Source organism: Engraulis encrasicolus, chromosome 8 (assembly GCF_034702125.1).
Source record: "Engraulis encrasicolus isolate BLACKSEA-1 chromosome 8, IST_EnEncr_1.0, whole genome shotgun sequence".
Taxonomy (NCBI): domain Eukaryota; kingdom Metazoa; phylum Chordata; class Actinopteri; order Clupeiformes; family Engraulidae; genus Engraulis; species Engraulis encrasicolus.
The window spans coordinates 26,881,293-26,908,792 of record NC_085864.1 but is presented as its reverse complement, the minus strand read 5'-3'; the positions used below and the strand labels follow the sequence as shown (position 1 = coordinate 26,908,792).

Sequence of the window (27,500 nt, the reverse complement as noted above, 5' to 3'; positions counted from 1 at the left end):
ATTTTTTTTTTAAATCCCTCTTTCCAAGTGAGGATTTTGTCAATGGATGAATAACTGCATTTAGCAACACTTGAAAATCAAAAAGTAATTATATCCTTAAAGGGACACTGTGTGAGATTTTTAGTTGTTTATTTCCAGAATTCATGCTGCCCATTCACTAATGTTACCTTTTTCATGAATACTTACCACCACCATCAAATTCTAAGTATTCATTATGACTGGAAAAATTGCACTTTTCATACATGAAAAGGGGGATCTTCTCCATGGTCCGCCATTTTGAATTTCCAAAAATAGCCATTTTGAGCTGCAAAAATGACTGTACCTGGACCATACTATAAAATATTTGTTTAATACTTAGTAAACTCTCATGTAAAGATCAAATTTGGCAATAGGCAGCCCAATTTCAATAAGCAGCATAGTTGCAGTACGTTTTTTGACCATTTCCTGCACAGTGTTACTTTAAAGTCTGATCCATGACATACATGCACTTAATTCAAGAACGCAGAGAATGCACGCACATCACAGTAGCACAGGTGCCGGACAAAATAAAATAAAATAACTGAAGTGAATGATGATTGTCCGCAACACCGTTAATGCTCCCATATGAGGTTTCAATTGAAGAAGGATTGTGGTTCGAAACGTTGTGCCATTAAAAAATCACATTCATCATTCACTTCACACATGCATTTACTTACCTGTTCAGATCTACGACCCAGCTACGAATCGCTATGAGGTGCCCGTGCCGATACATCTGCCCCCTACTCCAGAGACGGACGAGGCGAGGAGGATGTACGAGGTGCAGGTGGTGCATCAGCCCTTCGGCATCAAGGTGGCCAGGAAGAGTACTGGAACTGTCATGTGAGTGCATCATCTGCTGCAAGAATCATTACCGATGCAGTACAAAAAAAGCAGAGGCCAAAAATAGCAAGAGAAAGCGTGATAAGCAGCAAAAGCGGTGTTTTTTTTGCATCGAAAGAGAAGTTAAACTTCTTGTAGCCTCTAACTGCAGATGGCGTCGCCGGCCTATTCACTATTCGCTGGAAATACTCAACTACATCATAACAACATTGCTATGACATTACTGAGAGCCTTAATGAACAGATTAAGACATAGCCATTACAATTTTGGTGAGAGTAAGGTTATAAAATAGGCTCTGTGCTAAGGGGTTAGCTTAATGGTGATGCCCTATGACACAATTTCATAGTAACCAATCAGAATGTCTACAGTCGATGTTGCAGATATAAGCTTCTTTCATTCACCCCAGTTGGAGTGGTACTTTTAAAAAACAATGTATATTGCAGGTGAATGGGTTCCACTTATGTCCTCTTGGTCACGTACTGTATACTGTACACCATCCTTGTTTTCTTGTTTAACATGTGCATTATCTCACTGCTGAATGTTGTTTTGATTTTTTTTTTCATTCCCGGCAGATGGGACTCGGCGCTGCCCGGCTTCACCTTCTCTGACATGTTCATCCAGGTGTCCACCCGTCTCGCGTCGGAGTACGTCTATGGCTTCGGCGAGACGGAGCACCCGACCTACCGCCACGACCTGAACTGGCATACGTGGGGCATGTTCGCAAAGGACCAGCCCCCCGGGGTAAGGCTGACGCTGTCATCTCATGCTTGACGTAGAGGTGCACTGTGTAATATTTTCAGTAATTTATTTCCAGAATTCATGCTTCCCATTCACAAATGTTTCCTTTTTCATGAATACTTCCCACCACCATCAAATTCGAAGTATTCATTCTGCCCTACAAAGCAAAAAGGCAGTAACTGCGCAGAGCTCAAAACAGAGTCAGTTGACTTTTAAATTATACTGCAATCCAGTATAAGTGTTTTTTGGGAGATTATTGACATGTGACAGTTTTGTTTCTTTATATTACCACATTTTTTGCAGATCAATCAATTTATTTAGCTTTAGACTTTGATATATATGGCATTAAAGTCATAGTAACTCATTTTCAACAGCAATGCAGTTACTGCCTTTTTGCTTTGTAGGGCAGCATTATGAATGGGGAAATGCACTTTTCATACAAACGTACATGAAAAGGGGGATCTTCTCCATTGTCTGCCATTTTGAATTTCCAAAAACAGACATTTCTAATTGCAAAACATACGACACTTTGGTCATACTAGTAAATTTTGTTCATTATTTTGTAAATATTCATGAAAAGATCAAATTTGGCAATAGACAGCACAATATCAATGAGCAGCATAGTTGCAATACCTACTCTGGCCTCCATCCTACACAGTTCACCTTTAAGCCCTTTGCTCCTCTTGGGTGCATATAGGCCATTCTCGAAAATGTAGTTGTTAGCTAGTTAGCAACTTAGGTAATTGCCAATGGGGAATTGCATTGGAAACAACAAAGTAGCTAACATAGTTAGCAACTATGGTTTCGAGAAACGCAACCCAAACTTTTTTTTTCTGTCTCTATACTTCTTCTCCAGCTGTTCCTGGGGTGACCTTGTTTCATTCATCTCATGCACCACCTTTTTTCTCACTGGGAGTTGCCCCCCTGTCTCTCCAGGCAGTGCAGTTTCTACAAAACAGGGAAAGGGTCTCTCTCTTCACCACTACTGACTGCTCTATCAATATTCATTTCACTGCGGTAAAAGCCATTTCTTGGTCCTTCCAGATCAACGGGGCTGTAGTGGAGGGAAAGCGTGGGCTTTATTTAAAAGTCTATGCACTTTTTCCAGCCTTTTTCCCAGAGTCGTTTTTTTTTTTCTCTTCTGCGGTTGCTGAGGTCGTTCTGCAGCAGTATGCATGTATGCATCAGAGCTGTGCGTGTTGTGACAAGCTGTGACGGCCAGTAATTGTCCGCATGCATTGTGTCACACGCGTGTAATTTCCCTGCCGTGACCTTTGACCTCTCTGATGCACAGATTTAAGAGTGGTGACACTTCCTGTTTTCATTGGTTCTATGCTCTCCTCTTCTCACTTTGTAGTAGCTCCGTTGCCTTTAATATGCAACTGCTGGATTTGCCTTTTCCTTTGCCTTTTGGAAGATGTTTACCATTCAAATCCTCAAAGACACCTCCTCCCATTATTCTCGACAGCTGTTTCACTTTTTTGTTAGCTGACTTTCTTCTTTTGTCCTTTTAAGTTTTTTTAAAAAAACTGTCAAATTAAAGGAGCTTCGTTTTTTAAGGATAAAGTCCATATGTTGCATGTTTGCGTGCTATGAGGAATCAAAGAGAAAGAGGGAGAGGGGAAATGTGCTGAGCTGAGCGAGCTGTACAATACAGTACGTGAGGGGCTTCAAGTGAGCCACTTCCTCTGAGCGTCTGCTGAACCATGATGCCTCCGCTCATGCAGGGCCGCTGACCACCTTTTGCAGGGCCCAGGACAAAATCATCTGAAAAGGCCCCCCATCCAATACATATAATGTCATGGAAACAGAATTTTGGGCCCCCTCTTTACCTGGGCCCGGGACAAATGACCCCTTTGTCGTCGTCCCACCCCCCTGTTGGCTACCCTGCCTCCGTGGCATGTGATGTGGATGTGATGGTGGAAGGAGAGCTGTCATTAGCTGTCAGTCCTCGTTAGGGGACACGCTAACGACCTTTTCTCTCCTGACTCACTCAGCCCATCACGCTATGTGCCAGGAGGACAGGCAGAAAGAGGAGGAAGAGGAGAGGGAGAGGAGGAAGAGGAGAGGGAGAGGGAGAGGAGGGCAAGTCGAAAGGGGGAAAGGAAGATGGATGGGAGGAAGAAGAGGATGAGGAGGAGGAGTAAGAGGAGATGGAGAGGATAGCCAGGCCAGGGAGGAAGCTGAGGAAGAGGAGAGGGTGAGGGAGAGGAGGGCAAGGTGAAAGGGGGAGAGGAAGATGGATGGGAGGAAGAAGAGGAGGAAGGGGTGAAGGGGAAGATGTGGGAGGAGGAGAGGAAGAGGAGATGGGAGAGGAGAGGGAAGAGGAAGATGATGAGGAGGAGAATGATGAGGCTCTTTCATCGCTACACCCCCACAGCCCTTAGCAGGTAGGCCAAGAAAGTAGGAGAGGGGTAGGAGTGGAGAGCGGGGGAGGAGGAGGAGGAGGAGGAGCAGGAGCAGGAGGAGGAGGAGGAGGAATAGAATGATGAGGCTTCTTCACCCCTTAGCAAAGATGTCTTGCAGGCCAATGAGACAGAGGAATGGTAGGATTGGAAAGAGGTTGAGAAAGAGAGGAGGAGGAGGAGGAGGAGGAGGAGGAGGAGGAGGAGGAGGAGGAGGAAGAGAATGATAAGACTACTTCACCCCCACACCCCTTATCAAAGATGTCATGCAGACCAAGGAGGAGTAGGAATGGGAGGACGGGGAGGAAGAGGAGGGGAAGGGGGGAGGGAGGAAGAGGAAAGGGAGGAAGTGAGAGAGGAGGAGGAGGAGGAGGAGGAGGAGGAGGAGGAAGTGTAGGCGGGGGAGAATGATGAGGCTCTCAAACGCCCCTCACCCCCCCTAAGCAAAGACTCCATGCATTAACTCATGGAGTTGCCACACGTCAAACCTGATGTGACAACTCTTCATTTTCCCAGTACTCAACTCCTTTCATCCCCCTTTTCTCTCTCTCTCTCTCTCTCTCTCTCTCTCTCTCTCTCTCTCTCTCTGCCTCTCTCTCTCCATTTATTCTGCCTCTTATCAGTACAAGATGAACTGCTACGGTGTTCACCCCTTCTACATGGGTCTGGAGAAGACTACTGATGCCCACGGGGTGCTGCTACTCAACAGCAATGCCATGGGTGAGACACACACAGCATCGCCATCTCTCTCTCTCTCTCTCTCTCTCTCTCTCTCTCACACACACACACACACACTCACATACATACACACACACACACACACACACACACACACACACACACACTCACACACACACACACACACACACACACACACACACACACACACACACACACACACACACACACACACACACACACACACACACACACACACACACACACACACACACACACACACACACACACACACACACACACACACACACGCAATCTCTCTCTCTCTCTCTCTCTCTCTCTCTCTCTCTCTCTCTCTCTCTCTCTCATATACAAGTATAAACTGTACGTTGTCCTCTTTTTTACTCTTGTGTTATCTATCTATCTATCTATCTATCTATCTATCTATCTATCTATCTATCTATCTATCTATCTATCTATCTATCTATCTATCTATCTATCTATCTATCTATCTATCTCACTTTGTCCACCATACTTTCACTTTTTCCTTTGCCCGTTGTCCTCCTTTTCCAACCCTCCAGCCTCTCTCTGCATTCCTTTGAGTGGGTATGCAGCAGCAAGACTCATCTGCATGTCATACAAGCATCCATCTATCTCTCCCTCTATCTGCATATACGTCTCCTCGCATCCTTAGCCAGGCGTCCTCTCCTAGTCAGGCACGGTAGGCAGGGCAGGCAGGCAGGCAGGCAAGCAGCCACGTTACGCAATGCCGGCCGCGTCCTCCCGTGCATGTAAAGTGTTCCCAAACAAGAAAAAAGAGCCCCATGCAGTCGCTCGCTCGTGTCGGTTGCAGGCGGCGCGAATGGGGCAAGGACAGTCGGGGGCACCGTATGTGCTTGTGTGCAGCAGCGTCCCCCATCCACCCCATCCCCACCACCCCCCTGCAGCATCGCGACGAACCCGTCCTGGGCAGCCCAGGGGTCAGTGGGGCTTGTGCAAGTCATTAATAATGCCGCAATATTATTCATCTTGAGCTAATTCTTGACACGGGGCCCTCAAGAAGTGAATCAGCATCGTCGCTGAGGAGGGCACGGAGAACAGGGCTACAGCTGCGGCATAGCAATGGGGCTAAAGGGGGTGGGGCCTCCTTCGTAAGCATTGTGCATTCAGTGATTGCCCTCCTACTGCTCTTGCTCCCCCCCCCTCTCTCAATCTCCCCTCTCTCTCTCTCTCTCTCTCTCTCCCTCTCTTTCTATCCCACATCCTTCGCCCTTCTCCTCTCATGCTCTCTGACCACCCCCTCTTCCCATCAAACTTTCTCTCTCACACTCTGCCATTCTCTCTCTCTCTCTCTCTCTGTCTCTCTCTCTCTCTCTCTCTCTCCCTCTCTCCCACACCCTTTCGCCCCTCTCCTTTCTTTGCTCTTGTTTTGCTTCCTCATCCTTTCATCACTCCGCCTCCCTCCCTCCACCCCCCGACTTTCTCATCTTCCTCCTTTCCCTGTTTGTCTTCCCCTTTGCACGCACACACATACACACACGTACACACGGACAGATACACACATACAGAGCAATGTAGATAGAGAATGATAGAGAAGAAGAAGAGGCGAGAGAGAGAAAGAGAGAGAGAGGGGGGGGGAGAAAGAGAAAGACAGAGAGATAGAGAGTGATTAGAGAAGAAGAAGGAGAGAGAGGGAGAGAGAGAGAGAAAGAGAAAGACAGATAGATAGTGATAGAGAAGAAGAAGGAGAGAGAGAGAGAAAGAGAAAGAGGGAGAGGGAGAGAGAGAGAGAGAAGGAGGGAGAGAGAGAGAGAGAGAGAGAGAGAGAGAGAGAGAGAGAGAGAGAGAGAGAGAGAGAGAGAGAGAGAGAGAGAGAGAGAGAGAGAGAGAGAGAAGGAGGGAGAGAGAGAGAGAGAGAGAGAGAGAGAGAGAGAGAGAGAGAGACAGAGAGAGAGAGAGATGAGGTAGGGGGGGATGTAAACACATACACACACAAAGCATGTAACTCGGTAACACAGCAGGAGTCAAACTTTGAACCTGCGGTGGCTTAAAAGGGAAACATCAAAAGGGTATTTGAAACACAAATGATGAGCTGCCCCGTGAGTCCTTAATGATTTTCCTGTAGAATAACACACACAGTGGGACCCACTCAATCACAGCCGAGCCCTGGCTTGATTGTTGAACGACTACATCAGTGGAAATGTCCTACATTATCGAGCGAATGATTCATTTACACAATGACAGATGCATACTGTACGCCACTTACACAGTTCATCACTTTGCAGTTACTTTGTTCATGGGCTGCCGCACAAGAAACAATATTGAGCGCGTTCAAGCTTGTCAACCTCCGTCTGAGTTATTTGGAGAAAAAACAGAAAGGATGATGCATATTAGTGTAGAGAAACAAATGAGGAAAAGGAGTAACAAAATGACAAGACCGAAGTACAGAGCAGCTGGTTTGTTCGAGTGCATACCGGTACATTGTGCGCACACCGGAAATATTTACTTTTAACAGTTAACTTTAAACATCACAACAATGTATTCAAAAACAAATAAGGAGGCGCATACAGTCTGGATTCACCTCTAAGAAATGTAACATCACACAATATGGATGTATCAATCTGTGTTTCATTAATTTTATATCTGACAGAGTTGTTTAACTCACTCACCACCATTGACATCTGTAGTTATTTATTATTCTTTACAGCAAAGCCTTCTCTACAACTTTGAGTAAAAATGACAGGTTTCGATACAGGAACTCATCTTGTATGTGGCAGAAGTGTCATTTTGGATAGTCAGAGCCATGATTAAGTTCTTCTCAAAAATAACTTATGGACCTAGATGACCATACAGACTCTATAGTGTTTCATTCATGTGTGTTTAATGTGCATTTATATGTGGATTGTGGAGCAGTGTCAATGCAAGACAAATTCCTGTGCAACCAGACAATAAAGTTTGTCTTATCTTATCTTAACAATGCATAGCAGTATGGGCCCTTTGTTTTGAAAATTTCTGTGCAACCAGACAATAAAGTTTGTCTTATCGCATAGCAGTATGGGGCCATTGTTTTGAAAATAGCTGGCAATCAATGAGTTAATAAAACTGACAAAAGAACAAAGTAGTGAGTAGGATCTGCATTATTTCAGGAGACTACTTTTTTTCCCTTCATGTTAATACCATGCAACTTCCGTGAAACATCCAAGCAGCAGGCCGCTGCGGGGAGCAATCAGGATGCAGTCCACCATGGCAACATGGTGCAAAATTAGTGGCTCATATTAGGGATGCACTGATAGCACTTTTTTGAAAACCGATACAAGTACGAGTACATTAATGTGTGTACTTACCGATACCGAGTACCGATACCGATACCTTTTACCACCTTTTAACATACAATGAAAATAAATGCATGGCCTTGTTTTTTTCCACCTGTGATATTTTTTTATTGTCCATTTCCATGTTTATTTAAATATTAGTTGATGTATGAGATGGCACTTTTTTCCATGCTTCTTTCAAGTCCACAGAATGTGACAAGATTTTGCATTGTTTCGTGTATTAGCAGTATCGTGCCTGGTATCGGTAAGTGTTTGACGCGTACCAGTACGAGTATAATGAGCAGTATCTGTGCCGAAACCCGATACCAGTATCGGTATCGATGAATCCCTAGCTCCTATTGTACATAATGCACTGTGTTGTGTACCGTATATAAAGCGTGGGCGATTGCATACTGCTGTAGCCTACATAATGAACTGTGTTGTGGACGTTGACTGTATATTCACAGTAAAATGTTGTTGCGGTGTTAATTCAACACTAAGGGCGTGGGATCAAAGCTATGGGTGTTCAATTGAACTCTTAAAAGTGTTGAATTGATATGGTACATAATGAAATGTAATGTAGTATGCATGGTGTGGGAGTAAATATAAAGTCCATTGTGGTTATTCAGTGTGGGCTGCCTGTGTGTTCTTTCTTCAGATGTGACCTTCCAGCCCACTCCGGCTCTCACCTACCGTACGCTGGGGGGCATCCTGGACTTCTTTGTCTTCATGGGACCCTCGCCTGAGCAGGTGGTGCAGCAGTACACAGAGGTGAGGGAGGTGATAGAGAGAGAGAGAGAGTGTGTGTGTGTGTGTGTGTGTGTGTGTGTGTGTGTGTGTGTGTGTGTGTGTGCGTGCGTGCGTGCGTGCGTGCGTGCGTGCGTGCGTGCGTGCGTGCGTGCGTGCGTGCGTGCGTGCGTGCGTGCGTGTGTGAGAGAGAGAGAGAGCGTGTGTCGTCCCTGCGTGCGTCGTGCGTGCATAAACTTGTGTGTGTATATGGTGGTATGCGTTTATTTGTGTGTATGTTCACGTGTGTGCATGTGCTTGTGCAAGTATTTGTATACACAGTATGTAGTGCTGTGTTTACATTATAGTGTGTCTGTATATGTCTATGCATTTCTGTGTATCTATGTGTGTAGGTATTATTCTATTTGCATAAGTCTAAAGCCGTCTGCCTAGGTGGCCTCATTATCATTATTCTATAGTTTTCTCTGGATTGTGAATATCAGTGCCTGGAGAAATTGTCGCTATAACTTCTCAGGCCAAAAGATGCTACTGTACACTCTATGACCACCCCGCAAAAAAGTTTTCCCTCATACCCAGCATTGCTCATACTTCTATGTAAATGTACGTGATTGTCAGTACAACTCCAGTTGAAGCCAACCTTTGAAATCATGGCTTGTAGTATCTGACGACCGTGAAAACCATTTGCCTATCTATAAACCTAGAATTTGTTTAAGATATGTGTGGGTTTTGTCGTCTGTCTTCTTGTTTTTTGTCCAAGATGGGTTGGAGTTATAAACTCTGTCTATTGTGTCTCTTTGTGTTTTTGTAATCAGACGTACTGTCAATGGCACAGAAAAAAAAATCCAAAACAGAAAATAAATAGTCTATCAATCTAGCTTTCTGTCTGTTTACTCTCTACATATGCATATGTACAGGTTTATGTGTGTATTGCTCTCTGAACAGATGATTGGCCGCCCGGTTCTACCTGCCTATTGGTCCCTTGGGTTCCAGCTGTGTCGCTATGGATACACTAATGACCAGGAAATCGCAGATTTATACGGAAACATGACAGAAGCTGGAATTCCCTATGTAAGCATACACAAAAGACAAATGCTAACGGATACGGCTTAACCCATACACACTTACACACAACAAACACAAATGTTAAAAAAAAAACACACAAATGCATTCTCACACACACACACACACACACACACACACACACACACACACACACACACACACACACACACACACACACACACACACACACACACACACACACACACACACACACACACACACACACACACACACACACAGACAGACACACACAGACAGATGCATGCAAACACACTTCTCTCTGCAGCTCCAACTGTAGGCTGTACCTATGTGGTATGTGTGCCACTGGAGCCCGCAGGTGGTGTGTGAGGTATTGGCAAAGGCTTCACCTCACCCCTCCGCCCATGCTGTTTGCAAACTGAGAGGAGGTGCGCATGGCAGACGAGAGAGTCGTGAAGTGTGGGCACAACTTTTTTTGTGTGTGTGGGAGGAGTGTCTCCACCACCACTATCACCACCGACCGCCACTGCGCTTACTGACTGACTCACACCAGCAGGGCCGTTGACAGATTTCACCGGGCCTGGGACAAAATCATCTGATAGGGCCCCCCTTTATATATACAATATAAATACATACAATGCTATGAGAACCCATTTCTGGGCCCCTTCTCTCTCCTTGGGCCCGGGACAAACATCCCCTTTGTCCCCATCTGCCGGCTTCCCTGCACACTAGTAATGAGATACCCACCACAATCAGGCGCCAAGAATCACACACGCCTCTCACGCTTTTTTAAGGTGTCCTGACAGTGCCTGAAAATAAACCTTAGCTGTGACTGTGGCAACATTTAGAAAAAAAAAAGTCAAATATCATGACCTAGTTTCTTCTCAGTGATTTTCCAGATTTTCTTTTTTTTATGCAGTATTTTTTGTCAACCCCAATGACAGGCATCTATACGTTCACAGTAAAAAAAAAAAAGGTTGATTAAGGTTTATAAAAGTTTATTAATAGGATTAATAGGATTATTTCCAAAGTTTAAGCATAGTGGTTTTTTGACACTTAACACTTGACACTTAACATTTAATCTAATTGAGATGTCATTCATAAGCATCACTAATGTTCTTAATTTAATTTATAGATATCATAATCATAAGTTCACTGAAGAAGTCATTGTAATTGGCATGCCTTTCATAATCGTAGCCTCTTAGTGCAGATGCGGTCGCCGGCGAGCCTATTTACTTTTTGCTGAAAATACTCAACTACATTATAACAACATTGCTTTTACATTACCGAGAGCCTTAAGTTACAGATTAAGACATAGCCATTACAATTTAGGTGACAATAAGGTTATAGCATAGGCTCTGCGCTAAGGGGGGTAACTGGGGTCAGTGTTGCCAGATGGGAAATGCTGAATTATCGTACCAAAACCTCAAAATGATTGTTTTTGTGGGCTTCTTGGGAGGAAATTATCGTACAAGACCCAAATTGTTGTTTCAAGGCATCTAAATGAACTGAATAAAAACTCTGAAATTGTCGGACTGTACATCATGTTTTTTTGATCATACAGAGGACAAAATTGACAAAATGATGGTACAAAGACGATAATTATCGTACATCTGGCAACACTGACTGGGGTCTTTTCTCATGTTTCCTCAACAGGATGTCCAGTATGCTGATATTGACTACATGGAGAGACAGCTGGACTTTGTCCTGGATCATGAGTTCCAGGGTCTGCCTGCTCTGGTGGACCGGATGAGAGGAGAGGGCATGCGCTTCATCTTCATCCTGGTATGGCATGTCTCATTTCAGCGGTAACACTTTACTTTCAGGGGTGAAAGTAGGGGTACTATTTTTCGAATTCTTGCACACCTCCTTTTTGCCGGGTGCGTAGGAGTGGATCCACTGGGTCACCAACGTAGAGACAAAGAAGCTCCTGCACACTGTTCACATTTGTTCACGCAGAGTTTTTTACTTCTGACATTTCGGTGTATGACCTTCAAGCAAGGAAGTGCAAATGTGTGCGGGAGGGTTCACCAGAAGTGAAAGTAGTTTTCATGTCTTACCAGTGTTATTTTGTGCAAGTCTTCTTCCTAACAACCGCCCTTCCAATGGCAACATCAGAAAGAGCAAAAAAACGCAAATCAAACAATGCGCGCAACAAATCTATTCACTGCATGACTATTTTGGTAACTTCGAGCCATTCTCTTCAGAGGACAAATGTGTTTTTTTGGCCTGCATTAACCCTCTTCTCTTACCGGTACTTAACTGCGCACCTGCTGTAAATGTTATACCGGTGCTGTGCATCTGTGCGCACCTGCCTACTTTCACCCCTGGGTTTCACGTTAGCCACTTGAGCCTGATTCGCACGGGATAAATATTACATATGGACCCCTGGTAATTCGTAATTACCCCCGGACCTCTGTGATTTTTCGGGGCGCATTCGGACGGGATAAATAAACGTCTGTTATGTACTGTATAAGGGGGTGCAGACGGCGCGCCTATGTGAAATTACCCCAGGACGTCTGTGTTTCGCCGAAATACAGTAGGTAATTCGCGGCGGAATTATTACCTTACAAATTGCGGACATGGCACATTCACACAGGACTAAGAATTCAGACATTCTCCGTAATTATTCCGAATTACCGGGGGTCCATAGGTAATAAAAGTCCTGTCCGAATCGGGCTATAGACACATGCCTAAGAACCGTCTCTATATGCAGTACGTTGCCTGTAAGACAAGAGTCAAGCAAAATTAGTCATGTGCTATAACATGGCGTGTTGTCACAAATTTCTTGATCATTGCCAATAAGGCCTTTATTATTGATATAATTATAATTAGGATCTATAATTAGGACCTTTTCATTAACATGTCTTATATAAGTCATTTACGCGGACACTAATTAGCCGTGTTTTACAGGCTAACATCTGAACCCTATTCTAAAGTGTTACCATTCCGGCTACTGCTGTGCCGCCATGGCCAGAGTCCAATTTCACTCTAATTCAACCACTCTGACCACTTGAGTGCCTTGCTGAAACGAAGGACAACTTAATATGATACGCTGTGGAGCTGGGCAAAAAAAAAAAAAAAAAATGATGCATTTATTGTGAAGCACCACAGCTCACACAGCCTCTTCTCTTTTTACTTGAGATATACTGTATCCTCAGCTGAAGCAGCAAATCAAAAAGTGATGAATTTAAGAGTGGATCGCCTGATAGAGTTATATTAGAGTTGGAGTTATGAGACCGTTGGGGTGATGTGGGGACAGCCGTGGTGGCCTGTAGGGGTTAAGCCCTTAAGACACGGCATTATAAATTAGCTGTTACCAGAATGGCAATGACCATGTTGTAGTAATGTATTACTAAAGGCCCCGTGCACTGTCATAGTTGTGTAAACTATAGTAGTTAACCTTCAATGTCTATTACACGTGCCATAGGAAGTACGGCGTGCATTAAAGAGTTATACCACTATTTTGGGGCTTAATACAGTTAAAATCGTTGGCCAAGGTTTATAAAGGTGGTAAAGTGTATGTTTCATGTTAAGTGTTGTCTTGCTTTATGACAAGTTAAAAGAGGGAGTATGTCGCTAAGCTAGTGAAAGTCAATGGATCCGTGTAGCATTCTACACAGATCCATTGACTTTCAAATAAGACACTTTACCACCTTTATAAACCCTGGCCAATGTATTAAGCCCCAAAATAGTGGCATACCCCTTTAAGGGGTTGCAGATGGGTTTTAGAGCAGAGAGATGCAGGTCGAATCCCACCCTTCCACTCCCTATCTCACTCCATAGCTGTGGTGCCCTTGAGCAAGGTACCTAACCCCACACTGCTCCAGGGACTGTAACCAAAACTCTCTACTTAATACTGTAACTCGCTTTGCATTAAAAGAAAGCAAAGTGTAATGTAATTTGATGTAAAAATGTATTGGCTAATGTAAGTATACTGTGTGCGTTATAGGATCCTGCCATCTCAGGCAATGAGACGGAGCCGTATCCAGCCTTCACCAGAGGTGTGGAGCAGGATGTCTTCATCAAATGGCCCAAGGAGCTCAGCAGTGATATAGTCTGGGGAAAGGTAAAGCGTTGAGTTTGGGTTACTTTATGGGATGGACGTTTCTGTTCTGATTCTGTTAACGTAAAAGCACAGTTTGGAGGTTACTCTCCTTGGCACCAGTATAGTACATGCTAAATGCTTGCAAATACTACTTACAATGCTCGATAAATACCAAAACATGTTAATTTTATGATTGCCACTGCCTTCAGTTGATTGCCATTGCCTACAAGTTATAGCATTGCCATTGCCTGCAACTTATACCTTCGTTATTACGGTTTACTTACCTTCAGCATTGTGCATCAGGAAGCATTGCTTTCTCAGTAGTACTTTCTTTTACACAGATTAACCCGGAATTTATTTCCCTTTCCCTTGGGGAAATATATAGTTCTACAGTATATCATGAATACTGAGTATGGCCCGGTTGTTCTAATAGTAGTACAAAAGTAGGCAAGATGTAAGAAATCCGAAGGACTTGGAATTACAGCTTGTGCCCACACCGACAATACATTTTGTCAGAAAGACTTTCTCAAACCCGGTGTCTAAAAGGGTGAGGAATTGCAGAGTCACTGAAGTTGCTGGAAATGTATTGAAAAACCTGGCAGGAGGTCCACATGTTCATTCAAATCTTAATATAATTTATTTCCACTTACGAAAATTGGCATGATGTACTTCATCAATGCATTAATTCATCTATTTTAGATTAGTAACATCGTATCAGACTTTCACCTTGCTTAAAACAACCCATGAATGCAGAATAACTGATGTGCAATGGTACCATGGAGAGCGAGATTAGAAAGAGAATATTGACGTGTTATGAGAATTTGTGGTATTAATAGTCAGGTTCAGCAGCACAGAACTCCCAAGTTTGTATCTCAGCAAACTCTGCATCTCTTAGCCTGAAGGCATAGAGTACGTCCCTCACAAACCAATCAATTCACTGGATGGGAAAACCAAACCAGCACTGATCGATTCATAAACATTTCTGTTCAGGAAAGCCTTTTTATTGACCATTACAGTACAGAGGTAGAGTGTTCTCCAGTTGACCTCTTCCTCCAAATGCGGCCAGGTCAAGCAGTGTTTTAGAAAGTTTTTAGCACACTGTAAGGCATGTCAGACAGTTAAACATAAACGTAAGTTGCCCTGCTACCTTAGTTTGGTAAGTTAACTCAGCTTTATAAAGCTTTGAGTTGAGTTATGTCCGGAGTTGAGTTAATTTACAAACTCAAGGCAGCAGGGCAACTTGTAACTTTTTTTTACATTTAATTGGCTTGCATTGTTTTACAGTGTATCTTTTACTTTTCACAATTTTTTGTTTATGTTTGGTACATTTTAATCAATAGTGCTGTGTTATCTGACTTACGTAATCAGTATCTGCAAATAAATAAATGAACAAAAAAGTTTCTGAAGAGCTACTTCATGTTGATAGCTTAGAGCATGGAGTAGATTCATCCCATTTTGCTTCATGACAAACTCTCTCTCTCTCTCTCTCTCTCTCTCTCTCTCTCTCTCTCTCTCTCTCTCTCTCTCTCTCTCTCTCTCTCTCTCTCTCTCTCTCTCTCTCTCTCAGGTGTGGCCTGACTTCCCCAATGTCACCATTGATCCCAGTCTGGATTGGGACTCTCAGGTTGAGGTAAGCCCCACCACTCACAGTGTCAGCAGCGATGCTTTAAGTGTATCTCTCTACTCTCTCTGGTGTCAGTCTGTCACCATGCCACTCCCACCAAGCCCTTAACAGGACGTTAGCACATACGTACATGTACCATATAGGGCTCTAAATTACCACCAGTGAACCAGCCAAATGCTGGTGGAATTTCAGTTTGGCTGGTGGAAAAGACCAACTTACGAGCCGCTTTGAGTTATTATTGAGTGCATGTCAGGCTGGTGAGACTAACTAATGAAAAAGGTTAATTTAGAGCCTGGGTGCACCATATAGTGCCCGTGGGTGACCCGGGTTCTAGTCTAACCCCAGGTCATATCCCATCCATACTCCATCTCTCTTCCTGACTCATTTCCTGTCACTGTCTCTTCACTTTCCTGTGACAATAAAAGGCATAACATGCCCAAAATACACACATATATATAAAATAAAACTTTGCATCTGTCTATTCCCATCCCCGTAATCAGCCAACGCCATGCAAAAATCTGTCTGCTGCTTTCTTACCAATCACTAAACCACACAATGCCTCGTAATTGCACAAGGCAGAGTGTCAGAGTGGGAGATGTGCCCTGCAGTGGCCACGTGTTTTTTTCTTTCCTTTGCTCAGCTTCAGCTTCATTTCATTAAGGCCCCTCCAGCGGTGAAAGTTCGGAGAGAGAGAGAGAGAGAGAGAGAGAGAGAGAGAGAGAGAGAGAGAGAGAGAAAGAGAGAGAGAGAGAGAGAGAGAGAGAGAGAGAGAGAGAGACAGAGACAGAGAGAGAGAGAGAGAGAGAGAGAGAGAGACAGAGACAGAGACAGAGAGAGAGAGACAGAGGGAGAGACAGAGTCCTGCGACTAATTATGACATGACAGTCTGGAACTGGGCCCAATCAGTGGACAATAGCACGCTGGTGGTTCATGACAGCTACAGTACCACCATCACCCACCACCACCACCACGCACACACACACAGACACACACACACACTTCTCCTCCCCCACTCATCATGTCACCCCACTCCACTCCACCCCACTCAAATGCAGTAATCAGCAGAGGATGAGTGCCCCAGTCATGCAGTCTGCTGTGTCTCTTCCTGTCCTCTCTCCTCCCCTCTTCCTCTCTTCCTCTCCTCGTCTGTCTTCCTGTGCTCTCCTCCTTTTCACACCCCTCACACCCCTCACCACTCCTCCTCCTCTCCCCCTCTTCCCTCCTCCTCCTCTTCCCTCCTACTATCTTCCTTTGCTCTCCTCCTTTACCCTCCCATCTCCACTCCTCCTCCTCTCCTCCTCTCCCCTCCTATCCTCCTGTCTTCCTGTGCTCTCCTCCTTTCCCTCTGTTATCCACTCCTACTCTCCCCGCCTCCTCTCCTCCTATCTCCCTGTGCTCTACTCCTTTTCCCTCACCTCACCACTTCTCCTCCTCTCCTTCTCTCCCCCTGTCTCCTCCTCCTCCTCTTATCCTATCTTCCTGTGCTCTCCTCCTTTCCCTCCACTCTCCACTCCTCTCCACCTCTCTTCCTCTTCCCTCCTCCTATCTTCCTTAACTCTCCTCCTTTCCCCTCCCCTCTCCGCTCCTCCACTCCTCCTTCTCTCCTTCTCTTCCTCTCTCATCCTGCTCTCCTTCAGTTCTATAGGTCCTATGCTGCCTTCCCGGACTTCTTCAAGAACAGCACAGCGGCGTGGTGGCTGCAGGAGATTCACGACTTCTACCATAACACAATGAAGTTTGATGGCTTGTGGATTGTGAGTGAAGTCTCGCCCACACACACACACACACACACACACACACACACACACACACACACACACACACACACACACACACACACACACACACACACACACACACACACACACACACACACACACACACACACACACACACACACACACACACACACACACACACAGATACATAATCACATCAGTAGACATGCATTCACACAGGCACACACACACACAATCAAAGACACACACACCACCTGTCGGATCGTCACGTACTGGTAGGTTTTGATGCTGACTTTGTTCGTTGGCACCCAGCGTGTACTGTAAGGCTTTAGCTACAGGGTGACATCAGCTGATCTTGTGTTGTTGACAGCTCTGTGATGACTTGCTTCCCAACACACATGCGTACATGTGTACTGTATGTGTGTGATTATGTGCCTGTGTGTGTGTGTGTGTGTGTGTGTGTGTGTGTGTGTGTGTGTGTGTGTGTGTGTGTGCGTGTGTGCGTGTACGTGCGTGTACGTGCGTGTACGTGCGTGTACGTGCGTGCGTGCGTGCGTGCGTGAATGTGTGCGTATGTGAGTGTGTGCGTGCGTGCGTGCATGCGTGCGTGCGTGTGTGCGTGTGTATGTGAGTGTGTGTGCGCGTGCGTGCGTGCGTGTTTCTGGGGGTCTTGTGTTCTTGACAGCCCTGTGATGACTTGCTTCCCCGCAGTTGGTTGTCACCTGCTGGCGTCATCTCAGACAGATCCCTCAGTCAGCTGCCAGTCACACATAACACTTGTCACACCACATAAGATTTGTCAACGCAAGACTGAAATGTAAACAGTCGTTACTCTATAAACTCTGTTGAGAAGATGGCTGGCCAATTTCATCAGCTGAGTTGTGTTTTTTTCTTGTATGTGTGTTTCTGTGTGTGTGTGTGTGTGTGTGTGTGTGTGTGTGTGTGTGTGTGTGTGTGTGTGTGTGTGTGTGTGTGTGTGTGTGTGTGTGTGTGTGTGTGTGTGTGTGTGTGGGTGGGTGGGTGTGTATGTGTGTGTGTGTGTATGTGTTTGTGCGTGCATGTCTGTCTGTGTGTATGTCTGCATATGTTGTCCTCTCTTGTGGCTAGGACATGAACGAGCCCGCCAGCTTTGTCCACGGCACCGTCGGCGGAAAGTGTCTCGGCCCGGAGATCTATGACTTTCCTCCCTACATGCCACGTAAGCAACCGGACCAGAACAGCCCTGTGGCTGAAGTCTGCACAAGTTGCAGACATAAAGGACAGCACAGTGATTCATTTCCGTATATTAAAAAAAAAACTCTGTTTTTGCCACGTTGGGCTTTTACAGTAATACATTAGTGACAGTGGTTTTAATTACAAAAGCAGTCCTTCAGTCCTTAGATGAGTTTCATGAGTATTTGTATTAAACAAAATCTTTGGTACAGTACAGTTGATATTATTTTTTTCAGTCTATTTTGTTATGATATATCACTAAAAGCTATCTTCCACACACCATGCTCTTCCTTCTTGTTGGTGTGTCTCTGAAGTAAGCATGTAGGGAATAGATCTCACTCAGTTTCTTCTTTTTCCCTTTTCTTTTCTTTTTATTCATTCATTCATTGCATTAATTCATTGCTGCAAGAGCCTTCATCAGTATAACTGTTATGATGTCTCGCTCCAAAACATACAGAAGTGAACAGTGGAAACTGTTGTTGTCATGCTGTCCTTTAAAAAAGAAAACTTAACACTTGAATGCAGTTGATGTATTTGTTTAGTTCATGTCATGCTGTCATTTGAAAAAAAATAAAACTTCCCACTTGATCACAGTTGATGTATTCTTTTTCAATGAAATATTTATTATATTTGAATCCAATGTGACCGTACAAAACTCCTTCAACAATGGTATTTTGTATATTGTTGCTCCTTGAATACAGTAGATGTTATTTTTTTCAATCAAGTATTTATTATATTTGATTCCAATGTAACCACACTATTAACTGTGCGTATGTTGTATATTGTTGATGTGATTTTCTGTTGTTTACATGTTAGCGCTGGAGTCTATGCACCTGGGCCTGAAGCACAAGACGCTGTGCATGAACAGTCAACAGCACCTGGCTGACGGCACGCCAGTCAAGCATTACGACGTGCACAATCTTTACGGCTGGTCCCACACCAAGCCCACCTACGAGTGAGTTGACACCAATGACTGACACGTATCTCTGACACCTTCATGCCCCTCCCATAAATCACGATTCCTGCCTGTCATGTCGTGCCAACTGGCCATCAACCGACACAGTTGCTTGGCCATCAAAAAATAGTTGACAGTGTCAACGACCGTGTCAACAGCTTTCGTCCCCCCACCCCTCCACCCACACACACACACACACACACACAGATGTCTGCACATAATGCCTCACTCTCTCTCTCTCTCTCTCTCTCTCTCTCTCTCTCTCTCTCTCTCTCTCTCTCTCTCTCTCTCTCTCTCTCATCTCTTCCACATCTCCGTCGTTCCAAAAATGCAGATACAGTATATGGACATAGACCCACAAATCAACACACACACACACACACACACACACACACACACACACACACACACACACACACACACACACACACACACACACACACACACACACACACACACACACACACACACACACACACACACACACACCCTTCACCCCCAGCTCTCTCTCTCTCTGTCTCTGGCCTCTCTCTCTCTCTCTCTCTCTCTCTCTCTCTCTCTCTCTCTCTCTCTCTCTCTCTCTCTCTCTCTCTCTCTCTCTCTCTCTCTCTCCCTCTCTCTCTGTCCTCTCTGTCTGCTACTGTCTGCTGATGCTAATCCTGATGCATTGCAGTGCTCTGCTAAGTGTGACTGGGAAAAGGGGCATCGTGGTGACCCGCTCCACGTACCCGACCAGCGGCCAGTGGGCAGGGCACTGGCTGGGGGACAACGCAGCTGCCTGGGACCAGCTGTACAAATCCATCATAGGTAACTAACTGCGTGTGTGTGTGTGTGTGTGTGCGTGTGTGTGCGTGTGTGTGTGTGTGTGTGTGTGTGTGTGTGTGTGTGTGTGTGTGTGTGTGTGTGTGTGTGTGTGTGTGTGTGTGTGTGTGTGTGTGTGTGTGTGTGTGTGTGTGTGTGTGTGTGTGTGTGTGGTGTGTGTGTGTGTGTGTGTGTGTGTGTGTGTGTGTGTGTGTGTGTGTGTGTGTGTGTGTGTGTGTCTCTGTGTCTCTGTGTGTGTGTGTTTGTGTATGTCTGTGTGTGTGTGTGTGTGTGTGTGTGTGTGTGTGTGTGTGTGTGTGTGTGTGTGTGTGTGTGTGTGTGTGTGTGTGTGTGTGTGTGTGTGTGTGTGTGTGTGTGTGTGTTTGTGTGTGTGTGTTCGTGTTTGTGTGTTTGTGTCTGTGTGTGTGTGTGTATGTGCCATGGAGGGTTGTGTGTGTGTGTGAATGAATGTGTCAAGAGAAGAAATATAGACAGCGTTGGAGGAAGAGCCAGTGCGTGTGTGTGCATATGCATGCATGTGCGTGTGTGTGTGCGCGCGCGCGTGTGTACGTACATATGTGTGCACGTGTGCAAGATTGTGGGTATGTGGGTGGATAAAGAAGATGTCAGAGATGTGCGGGGGTGGGCATTTTTCTCTGCTACTTTGTGTTTTCCTTTCGTTTCCTCTATCTCTCCCCACATCTCTCCCTCCACCCCCACCCTCCCCACTCTCTTGATGTTAAAAGGAAGGCTGATACTCCAGTCTTCAGATGAGTGTTGGAATGTGCTGTACAGAGGATGTTGGGAGCATACATGTTGTCTGAAGTACTCCAACAACTGCATTTCTTTGAGACACTGTTTCCACACATACCACAAATACAAGAATAAACACACAGGCAGATACAATTACTCACGGTCACATCTGTAAACAGTGTAAACTGCACACAGGGACCGAGGGCAAAACACTTAGAGGGGCCCCTGTACAGCCTGCCAAGGTCACAATTGGGCACCCACCACCAATGCAAGAGTGCCCCTAGACCCTGGGCCCCGGAGCAAATGCCCTGCTCGCCCTCCTTATAGCTCCACTCCTGTCTGTAATTGTTACGGTATATAGTACTGAATGTACACCGTACGCTCATTCAGACCTACGATGGGCTGTGGACCTATTCACTGTATTTGTACTGTAGCTATACACTGTATTTTATATTCTTCTTTGTTCTGTGTTGACTGCATTGTTTACTCTCTGTTGTATCTATGCGTATTCATCTCTCTCTCTCTCTCTCTCTCTCTCTCTCTCTCTCTCTCTCTCTCTCTCTCTCTCTCTCTCTCTCTCTCTCTATCTCATTCTCTCTCTCTCTCTCTCTCTCTCTCTCTCTCTCTCTCTCTCTCTCTCTCTCTCTCTTTCTCGCGCTCTCTCTATCTCTTTATTTGCAGGGATGATGGAGTTCAGTTTGTTTGGCATCCCTTACGTAAGTACAGCGCCTTCCTATTTCTTCCTCCTCTGACTTTAATGCATTGATTTATTGAGCCTTGACTTCCTTTTTCTCTCAAAGTTATGCCTTTATGAGCCCAAAAATATGTATTTTGTTGTTTGTTTGCTTGGCCTCTCTGTGAGTGGGATTGCATCATGAAAGAACGTTGGTAAATACGGTAACAGGAAGTGTGGATGCTCATGTTGGCTGTCATGGGAGTGTTGTGGATGGAGTTGTAGTTGTTGTGGTTGGTGTGTGTGTGTGTGTATGTGTGTGTGTGTGTGTGTGTGTGTGTGTGTGTGTGTGTGTGTGTGTGTGTGTGTGTGTGTGTGTGTGTGTGTGTGTGTGTGTGTGTGTGTGTGTGTGTGTGTGTGTGAGAGAGAGAGAGAGAGAGAGAGAGAGAGGGGGAGAGAGAGAGAGAGAGAGAGAGAGAGAGAGAGAGAGAGAGAGAGAGAGCAAGGGAGAGAGAGAGAGAGAGAGAGAGAGATGCATGAGTGAGCATAGAAACAAATTGACATGGAATGTCAAGAGAAAGTGGCTGGCATGGGTGCTGCGATGAGATGTGTGTGTTCGTGCCTGTGTGCCTGCGTGCCTGCGTGCTTGCGTGCGTACATGCGTGTGTTTGCTTTTCAAACCTATATGGATAAAGTTGTTCATTGTACAGTATGTGCTTGTTTCTGACAGACTGGTGCGGACATTTGCGGCTTCTTCAACCCAGCGGAGCGTGAGATGTGCCTGCGCTGGATGCAGCTCGGGGCCTTCTATCCTTTCTCCAGAAACCACAACGGCCTGGGCAACCCGGTGAGTGCCAACAGGCGGGGCAAGCTGGGCATTTGCCCAGGGCCCTCTCCTGTTGGTGGCGGGGTCCCTATTATGACCTTGTCAGGCTGTATGGATGGCCCTATCAGTGTTTTGCCCTGGGGCCCTGTGTGAAATTATTCTGCCACTGCCAGCGCACCAAGGTCTCGTCCTGGGATATTACTACAAATGGCAATCTGTACAACATAATACAGTACACTTTGCTGACACTTTTTTTATTCAAAGAAACTTTTTTACTAAGGTAAAGGGTATTGTGTATAGTCTGTGGAGCAATGTGGGTTGTCTTCCTCAAAGTTATGTCAGCTATGGACGGGGCTAGGAATTAACATTTTCATCACTAGCCAATTTGAGTAGTAGATGCTAAGTCTCACTACAGCCACCCATACACTTGCTGCCAGTCAACGTGGCTAGTGAGTTTCCTTTTCTACCAACAAGAATGATGTTTCACCATCATAACCCTGGGTATGGATAATATGAGATTCAAACCTGCAACTTGCCTTCTTAATCTAACTTACCAAGCCCTGTCATGTTACATTACATTACATTACATTGCACTTAGCTGACACTTTCATTTATTCAAAGCGACTTACAGTTATTATTTGTCAGGGTATTGGTTACAGTCCCTGGAGCAATGTGGGGTTAGGTGCCTTGCTCAAGGGCACTTCAGCCATGGATGGAGGTGTAGGGAGAGGTCAGGGGGGATTCGAACCTGCAATCCCCAGATTGAAAGACCAACTCTCTAACCACTAGGCCACGGCTGCCCCAGGGATATGACAAATTATAATGTGTACAACACCATACATTCAATTACATTATACTTTTCGGACACTTTCTGCACAGATGACTTACACTTGCTTAGGGAAAGGGTATGAGGTTATAGTCCGTGGAGCAACGTAAGTTGTCTTGCTCAAGGGTACATCAGGGAATCCAACATGCAACTTTCCGTGACTAGGACTTAACATTAGACCACTGCTGCCCGACACACAGTCATGTCCAGGGACACCACTGTATTGTAAACGTTAATGTGTACAACACAATACTGTTTTTTGTCCCCTACGCCCAGTGATCCTCCAAGGCCTCCCCTCTGCCAATTCTGGGACCTTACAACTGTCCCAACTCTGCCCTGGCGCAGTGCCGTCCGTCAGCATCCACAAATATTTGTACACAAAAGCTCCCAAAGGCTTGCACTGTAAGACTTTGGAGAAAAAAACGACCTCCCACTCTTTCAAAAACCTAAAAAAAAGACTTAAATCACAGTGAAAAGTGAAAGGAGGCAGGTCAGTTGGAGATGATGAAAGGAGTCGGGTGCGTGCGGTGAGTTTGGTTGTCAGACAAGAGGGCGGCCATCTATGTAGTGGCAGCAGAGTATTTGTGTTGACGACCTTTGTATGGGGGTGTTGAACACGCGGCGAGAAAAAAGGGAGGGGCAGCGGGGAGAAGGGGGCGTGTGGGGGGGTGGGGGTGGGATCCAATAAGCAGAGGCCGAAGGGATCGATGTGGCGCGGGGTAAATTTCCTTGTTGGATGGCGACGCGGGGCCGCAGCAGTGACAGTAGGTGCAGGGGCGTAATTGAATTTTCAAGGTGATCCACTCCCGCCCCCCCCCAACACCACCCATCCCTCTCTCTCTCCCCATCTTCCCATAGCACTAGCCAACACCCCCTTATCCCGCCCTGTGATTTCAATCATTTCATAATGGCTTGCAAATGGGCGCTTAAACAAGAAGAAAATAAACTAAAGAGGAAAAAAAAAACTAATCCGACACCATTAGAAGACCTGAAAGGCTTTTTTTATCGAAGAATTGAGAGGACGAGGTGTAGGCTGTTTAAACTTGGAGGTCAACACTGAGAGAGAGAGAGAGAAAACGTCTCTATTTACGGCACAATTTCTGATCCATGCCAATTTAACGGCTAAATGGCAACAACGAGCAACCCTGGGAATTATGATATGCACGCACAAGGTCAAAGACGAGATAGAGAGAGAGAGAGAGAGAGAGAGAGAGAGAGAGAGAGAGAGAAGAAAGCAGGAATTTAGATAAGAATCGATAGAGTGAAAAAAAAAACAGTACAAAAAGGAGGTCTAGAAAGCACCATCCTCCTGTATTCGTGGATTCCAACATGGCTTCCTGGCCTGCTCTCTGAAAGAGCCAATTACATGCCGTCTTTTCTTAAACTGTGGCCTCTGTAATTACCCCTCGGTAACATACCATTAGCGGTTATGTGGCTTTGTCAAGCCAGACCGTTTATAGCAGACACGGGGAAGGTCATTGTATGAGAAGTGGCCAAGGCGGACATGATGTATTTATGAAAGTGAGGTGATTGGAGAAGAGAGACAAAGAGAGACAGAGAGAGAGAGAGAGAGAGAGAGAGAGAGAGAGAGAGAGAGAGAGAGAGAGAGAGAGAGAGAGAGAGAGAGAGAGAGAGAGAAATTAGAGGAGATGGAAGAATACATCAAAAGAAATGTAAGAAAGAAAGAAAGAAAGAAAGAAAGAAAGAAAGAAAGAAAGAAAGAAAGAAAGAAAGAAAAAGAGGACATTGAAAGAAAATATTCGAGAGAGTGAGAAAGAGAAAGCAAAAGAGAAAGAGGAAGTGATGTTGAAAGAGATGAAAGAAGTCATCAAAGAAAGAAAGAAAGAAGGAAGGAGAGGGAGAGAGAATGTGAATGGTGGAAGGCGAAGATGAGGTGGTGGGCAGCAGAGAAGAGGGAATCTTCCACCCAGAGAAAGATGGGTCTCTGAGTTTATTACTTCTACCCGTCGTTTGCTGCTGTAAATTTACTCATCAATAAAGGCTGCCTCTAAAAGACAGAGATGTGCTCGCGGCTGTGAGCCTGCACCTTCCACCCACAGACTCCCCTACACACATACACACACAGGCACGCACGCGCACGCATGTACACACACACACACACACACACACACGCGCACACACACACACACACACACACACACACACACACACACACACACACACACACACACACACACACACACACACACACACACACACACACTTGTGCACACACAAGGCGTTGCACAATCGCATACTTCCCGCATGTGCAAACACGGACGCTGCGCGCACGCACGCACGCACGCACGCACGCACGCACGCACGCACGCACGCACACACGCACGCACGCACGCACGCACACACACACACACACACACACACACACACACACACACACACATATACGTACACATGTACCCACACACATAAAAATACACACAGACACATTTGCACCCACCCAGACACACACACGCACACACACACACAAACACACACACACATACACACACACACACATCTGCTGCCTGGAAAGATGAGACCGGCTGCTTCCATCCTTGGGCGAGGACCGAGGAGCAAGCTGAGCCGTACAGAGCACAGCAGAGCCGAGCAGAGCAGAGCAGAGCAGAGCAGAGCACTTCAAGCATGTGGGTGGAGAGCCGCCTTCACACAGGCAGCCGCGAAGTGAAGTGAAGTCTAGATGATGTCAGAGGCCAATATGCTTAGAATCATCTTTGGGGCCCTCGTATGGTACGCCGCCAGTCTGAGGGAGGGCTGAAGAGTGCAGTCGGTGCGTGGTAATGGGGAAATATGAGAGCCATTATGACTTAAAGGGCTGAAGTGTTGAGGAGAGAAGAGAAGCCTCCTCCTGGTCCTGGGAGGGAAAAAAGTGGAGAGAACGAGGCAAGGTCATGGGTTGATGAAGATCATAGGTGATTATAAATGCCATCCTAATGCTGTTAATGTCCCTCGTCCTCACATTCTCTCTCTCTCTCTCTCTCTCTCTCTCTCTCTCTCTCTCTCTCTCTCTCTCTCTCTCTCTCTCTCTCTCTCTCTCTCTCTCTCTGTTAATCTCATCTCTCTTTTCTATCTCACTTTTATATATTTCTTTCTTTCTCTCTCTCTCTCTAGCTCTCTCTCTCACACACACACACACACGCGCACGCACACGCATGCACACGCACGCACGCACACACGCACGCACGCACGCACACACGCACACCCAGATGGGATCATAACTGCATAACTGCCTCACGCACACATGTGTCTGCATTAAATCATATGCTCGTAAGCAGCAGCCGAGCCTGCTGTACCCGAGTCCTATTCAGCCAGGCTGTCAGAAGCTCCTCTTTGCGAATGCTCATCTCCTATATGATTTATGGTCTTTATGGAGCCAGTAAGTTAAGCAGTCTTATTTTCTTGCAAGCAAGAGAGGGCCAGTGCAAAACTTTTAACCTACGCTCTTATTTATTTTCCCACTGACTTCAATGCACCCTCTTTTCATTTTCAATTGTGTTTGAAGTTAAGCACTGTCTCAGGCTGGGGTGAGAGTATTGTAACCTCGGGGGGGTATATAGTCTTTTCCTCGTCTCGCAGTTTTTGCCATTTTCAGCATATTACACAGTCCGTACCGCCACACACAGAGCACTTGCCTTTATTCTGTAAATTAACCTTAATGCAAGTAAGTGGAAGGCGATGCCAGTAAGCCGCCTGCGTAGCGGCCATGAATGCAAATAGCTGCCACACAGCTTTGGATGCAGTCTAGCTCACACACACGCAGGCAGGCAGACAGGCATGTACGCACGCACGCACGCACGCACGCACACGCACACACACACAAACAGCAACAACAACAAGATTATTTGCAACAATAAAATCAGACGCACAGGCACATACACACTAAACACACACACACACACACACACACACACACACACACACACACACACACACACACACACACACACACACACACACACACACACACACACACACACACACACACATACATACACACGCACACACACACAACCACACACACACACAAACAAGACTTGCAGTATTTGTAGCAGTGGCCTTGGTCATATGAAATGTCACTTTCCAAAGCTAAGTGTGACATATGAAGTCCAGCTGCAAGAGGCGCTGCCACTTGACAAGCTTGATGGCAGCGGCAGCGGCAGCAGCAGTCAGATTTGGGGCCAGGCGGCAGCCCTACATCACATCACACGGGGGCCGGGCGGGGCTGTACGGTACGGAGCCAAGGCTGC

The 27,500-nt window shown here is 45.7% G+C and overlaps 1 protein-coding gene across 1 annotated transcript in view; it reads left to right on the top strand.

Moving 5' to 3' along the window:
* si (sucrase-isomaltase) overlaps nucleotides 1–27,500 on the top strand; it is an 81,494-nt gene that overhangs the window by 42,330 nt on the left and 11,664 nt on the right. The window contains exons 26-39 of the mRNA XM_063205327.1: nucleotides 704–858; nucleotides 1,431–1,599; nucleotides 4,625–4,721; nucleotides 8,649–8,761; nucleotides 9,680–9,805; nucleotides 11,435–11,563; nucleotides 13,731–13,847; nucleotides 15,394–15,456; nucleotides 17,088–17,204; nucleotides 18,297–18,387; nucleotides 19,218–19,356; nucleotides 20,030–20,163; nucleotides 21,592–21,626; nucleotides 22,314–22,430. Of these exons, the coding sequence (XP_063061397.1) occupies nucleotides 704–858; nucleotides 1,431–1,599; nucleotides 4,625–4,721; nucleotides 8,649–8,761; nucleotides 9,680–9,805; nucleotides 11,435–11,563; nucleotides 13,731–13,847; nucleotides 15,394–15,456; nucleotides 17,088–17,204; nucleotides 18,297–18,387; nucleotides 19,218–19,356; nucleotides 20,030–20,163; nucleotides 21,592–21,626; nucleotides 22,314–22,430 (1,602 nt within the window). The remainder of the gene's footprint in view (nucleotides 1–703; nucleotides 859–1,430; nucleotides 1,600–4,624; nucleotides 4,722–8,648; nucleotides 8,762–9,679; nucleotides 9,806–11,434; nucleotides 11,564–13,730; nucleotides 13,848–15,393; nucleotides 15,457–17,087; nucleotides 17,205–18,296; nucleotides 18,388–19,217; nucleotides 19,357–20,029; nucleotides 20,164–21,591; nucleotides 21,627–22,313; nucleotides 22,431–27,500) is intronic.